Source organism: Neodiprion pinetum, chromosome 3 (assembly GCF_021155775.2).
Source record: "Neodiprion pinetum isolate iyNeoPine1 chromosome 3, iyNeoPine1.2, whole genome shotgun sequence".
In the NCBI taxonomy this organism is placed as follows: Eukaryota; Metazoa; Arthropoda; class Insecta; order Hymenoptera; family Diprionidae; genus Neodiprion; species Neodiprion pinetum.
In genome coordinates this window covers 20,570,843-20,575,751 of record NC_060234.1, presented here as the reverse complement: position 1 = coordinate 20,575,751, position 4,909 = coordinate 20,570,843, and the positions used below count along the sequence as shown (strand labels likewise).

Here is a 4,909-nt window from a genome sequence, read left to right as displayed (position 1 = left end):
AGTCGGAAGTCTTTGGCCCTTGGACATTGATCTTTCGCTACTTGTATTTCGCGCCGCCTACACTCGTGTCAATTCCGATGCTCCGACGATGTTAGTTGGAAAAAAACTGCTCAGGTATACTCCAAGAGATGTATAATACACGTCTATTTTTAGCGAATTCCAAATTCGTCACACGCAGAGATGAGTCCACACATTTCGATTTAACCGCCACTATTCGCCCCGTCAGCTTGTCGCCATGACGAATATGTGCCCAAGAAAAAGTTGGATCTACAGGTTTTATTTTTGGGGTGGTAATGATTTAAAAAGTCCTCAATAATTTTCATACACAATTGTATCGTTGTATTAGATTGGAATACATCAATGCAGCCTTGTTTGGTATTTCAACAATCATTGTATTGAAATCAATTAATCGATCACTCGTGAATTGAAAACTTGTGGTAACATTGTCACACAAGAGACTGTAAGGAAGCGATTAAGTGGCCAAGCAGCGGCGGTCACTTCATCTTCTTCTTCTTCTTCTTCTTCATACTCGTATCCTCGGCGTTCTTACCGTCACGATTTGGAGACGCGGGTTTCATCTCGGATATATAAAACTTTCTCATCTCGGTCACAGCATCGCCAAGTCTCTTATACTCCTCGACTTTCCTCGCGTAAGAGTTAAAGAGTTCGGAATAGCGGCGTCGCTGCTCTCGAATCATTTCAGCGTCTTCTTCGACGCGACAGGCTTTCGCCTGATCGAAATCGAGAGAGTAAATGGTGCGTTGATTCCTCAGCACCTCCTCGTCGCCCTCAGTTTTAACCCATCGATCCTCCTCTTCCTCGTCCTTCGACACGTACGCCGTAATGTTCCAGGGCGGAAGAATCCGCGAAGGATTTGGTGGCGGTTTCAGGGTGCGGATTTCTCCAGCTCCCAGACTCACTAAAGGCCCTTCTTCGTCCTCGGATGAACCAAAGTCCACCATTTCTGATCCAGGTGATAACGTTAAGTCCACGCAGTTCTCTTCCAGGAATGACTCCCTCAGAGAACGTCCTCGCTGCAAACGCCCTGGCTCCGATTCTTCCCACGACCTCTTCATCGCTGTAATTTCGGTTTCACGACGCTTGTCCTGCTCGACCTATAAAATATTGCTTCCAGAATAGTGAGTTTGATTCATGGTATGGATATTATACTACCAAGTCATCACAGTCCTAACATGCTATCTCGAACTTCGATTGGAACAAGACATTATCTTAAGTATAAGTAGACATTTGTTTTTTCTGAAATCATGTTGGCAACACTGTTGCCCGCTGAATATTAAATTGAAAGGAAACTTCGATGGTTCGAACCTACAATAATTCAAATTCATAATACTTTTATACTTTACTCCGATTAAAACTGAAATGCATTTACGCACTTCCGTAGCTAAATAATTAGCAATAATTGAGAAACAAAATTGGACATTAATAGTTTTTTCTTACTCTCTGTAACGGTGCTTACTTGTTCCAAACTCTAAAACTACCCTCGTTCATTAACGGAAGGATCATAGCAACAAAATCAGAATTATATCAATTAATTAGAAATAAATAAGCGACGAAATCCCATATATTTTTTTGTTGTTCCAATTTTCGTTGCAGGTGTTATGTTTTTAACAATCTAATACCGCCCTCATTTGATCACGAAACGGCTTGAATGACAGCACTGAAGTTAGGGTAGCAGATTGTCAACTAATTGCTGTATTTGACTGATTGTGAATGTTGTTTGTGAACTTAGTAGTGCTGACTTGATATGTACACATACTCAGGAGATTCGATAACTTACCACAATCAAGTGGTACCTTATACATACAACCATGTTGCCCTTGTACTTACAATTGATTTTTTGTGCCCTACCTGAACTTTTGTTCCAGCATCGGTTACGACCTGTAGCTTACACGACGGATGCTGCAGTATCGTAGAGGAAGAACCGTCCGTAGTTAAACCAGTTTCAAATCTGTCTCCAGATCCCCGTTCCGACACCCGGTTCCTGGTACCACGTTTTAGTATCGAGGACGTGGAAGTTCTGCCATATCGTGGATCATAAATGGTCCCTCTAGCCTTGACTTCATTCGCGACAACCCACTCGGACGGTTTCAACGGCCAGGAGTCATTTGCAACGTAGGCGCGAACATGGTACTCAGTTGGACTGTCGTCAACTTCCTTGGTGGAATGAAGACTGAGCGATTTCGAACGACCCCGTGTCCTCGTGGTGTCTCCACCTTCTTCCGAGCGCGAGAGCTGCAGAATGCTACCTTCGAAACTCTCGCGGTTTTCGACATGAGAGAGCAGCACGGATGGTAAAATGAGAACGGAACCACCAGTGGCCTCGTACAATACTCTGTCATCCCTGTCGAAGACTTTTAAAACGATTTCCACAAGATCGTACGACGTCGAAAGTCTGAATGAGATCAATGAGTCGGTGGCGACTTTGACGATCCATTTTCCAATTATATCACCAACGTTTGGCACGTAGATGTTGGACAATTCCTGGACACAGAGACCTGGTGGTTTAATCCACTTGCTGACTGCCGGGCAGAACATTGGCTCACCCTTGATAGTTGCAACACGGAAGTGCCAATTGAGTTCCTTGAACCTGTTTCCGTCACTCCATCCGTAACCGATCACAGTGTATCCGCTTTCGACGTACGGGTAATGAGCTGTTGCTACGGTACTCCCTATCCTCACGATCTCGCGGTGCGTCTCATTATTCACAACCCTGAGCACGTACCTTGGCAAACTTGCGACGAAATCCATGGCTGCAAAGACTCGATCACCCGGTCTTGGCACGTTCACAACAAACCTCAGAATCGGGACCCATTGGTTTGGATGAACGTTTCGCAGGACGCCTCGACACTCGTCGATGTTCAAGACGTGGCTGAGGTCCTTGTTGCAAGGGTATAAGAGAGTCCTGACTTCGGCTGGAATGCTCGAGATGACTTTACGCACCAGTAAACGTGCTACTGACTCCCGTTTCGAGTAGTCAAACAATTCGACCACCTTTCGCAGACTTTGTGCAATTTCCGAGTGCTTATTGTGCGACGAAAGGTGCATGCTTTTATACATTCTCATCAGCGCCATCTTAAAGAAAGACTGTATTCCGACGACCGCTTTGTCGTAAAACGTTAATTCAGCGTCCTCGTCGTCGCACTCCTCTTCATTTGGCCGAACCTGTTCTTTGGAGTTTCCTACACGAATAGCGATTTCCGAATTCATGAAGAACACTCTCAGTGCTCGACATATCACGGCACTATCGGTTACGGTTGAAAGCGAGTCTTGGACTAGTATCCCTAATTCTCTAAGAAACGTTTCGTGTACACTCGACCTCACTTTTTTGTCCAAGTTGGACTCCAGCACGTCAGCATCACTCGGCATATAGCTCTTGTACAAGGCTCGAAGGTGACCAGCATATTCCAGCTTACCGAATGCTTGAAAAGCCTGGCTCACTTTGTTGCTGATATTGTTCGCAATGGCCTCAACTCTGTCCGACTCGAAGGACATCAGCTCCTGTATCCTTAGCCGGTCACCAAGGTGGAAAATAGTGTCTGACAAGATTCTGACGAAGGAACATTCGGCCCGGAAAAATATGCGGTAAAGGTGTCTCCCGGGTTCGGCTTCAAAGATCGTTGCACCAGTGGAAAAGGTTTGAATCGACGCAACTGCAGGCTCGTCGTCATTCGACCTTTCGAAAAAGTTGTACTTCTCAACGGTCAAATACGAGGGACTGGAGTCGTCTCGTCTACCGGGCAATTCCGATGACATCCAGTAGTAATCAATGAGAACGAATTTCGTGTCCATAGAATCGATCAGCATGTATAAGGGACCGTTTTTACCGTTTGTTATCTTCTCCTGCCATTTCAAAGAACTCAGGAAAGCCGGTGCAACCGCAATGCTTGATGCTGTCGTGACCTTTTTACCGTCTCTACCTCCTCCGGGTTGAGTTTTACCCTTAGCACCACCTCCTTCGACATGCCCACCATCTGTGACCATCGGCAATAAGTCAGAGACCCGAGCATGGTATTCAAAGTCGGTAGGTTTGTAGAGGATATGGATCTCCTCAAGGTAAGGCGCTATTTTTTCGAATTCAGTCCACATGCCGATGTCTGGCAATGGCGTTGTGGCTTCTGGTACTTTTTTGCTCTCCGATACATTTTCGGTGTTTTCATCACTCTCATTTGCCTTACTCGTCCGCGTGAGTATGTCGATTAATTTCAATGAACGTACCCCCGAACCCGGATATGTTTCCAAAAGGGACACGCCGTGCCTCGAGGCCCAATCGAACCAACGATGCAGCTTCCACCTCATTTGTGGTGATGACATCTACCAATTGGCGTGGAATAAAGTGACGGGTCAGTTCACGTGATTGCGTCAACGCACAGTGGACCAGTAACCATTAATCGAAATATAATTCGATCATCATGAACATATATATTTTAAGAATCTATGATCCGTGAGTACAACCATGATGATGCAGATTCAAAATGCAGGATTACAGTATCCTCAATATAAGTATAATCACGATCATAATTACATTTGCGAACATAAATATATTTTTCAAATTGTTTGCTTTGAGTTTTGGCTGAACAATTACAATAATTCTTTGCGGATATGATTATGGTACAAAAAGGAGAAGCAAAAATGATCAGCTTTAAACCAATGCAGCTTGAAAATCTGAACTAAATTCATCCGTAACCCGTAAAAAAAAAAAAAATTGATGAAACAACGTGGAAACCTTAATAGAAACTTCAAAAAACGAATATTTTCCGATTATATCTAACTTTTTTACTATAAACTCCACTTTTTGAGTTTCAATATTTCCATAAAAAACACTGAACATATATATTTATTGCCAGTCCCGTTTACGAGACCCTTGGCCCACTGTGCGACGATTTAACTA

The 4,909-nt window shown here is 44.1% G+C and overlaps 1 protein-coding gene across 1 annotated transcript; it reads right to left on the bottom strand.

The window, feature by feature from the left end:
* Positions 1–494: 494 nt before the first annotated feature.
* On the bottom strand, positions 495–4,332 carry LOC138190627 (androglobin). Its single transcript, XM_069134379.1, has 2 exons — positions 1,870–4,332; positions 495–1,115 (listed from the first exon to the last, which is right to left on the bottom strand). The coding sequence occupies exons 1-2, from the start codon at positions 4,330–4,332 to the stop codon at positions 495–497; spliced, it is 3,084 nt and encodes a 1,027-aa protein (XP_068990480.1).
* Between the last annotated feature and the right edge of the window lie 577 nt (positions 4,333–4,909).

Bases quoted from the DNA above. Each gene is read 5' to 3' on its own strand.
- LOC138190627 (XM_069134379.1), bottom strand. From the start codon at position 4,332: ATGTCATCACCACAAATGAGGTGGAAGCTGCATCGTTGGTTCGATTGG. The intron at 1,116-1,869 runs GTAGGGCACAAA...AATATTTTATAG, and splicing joins ATGCTGGAACAAAAGTTCAG to GTCGAGCAGGACAAGCGTCG.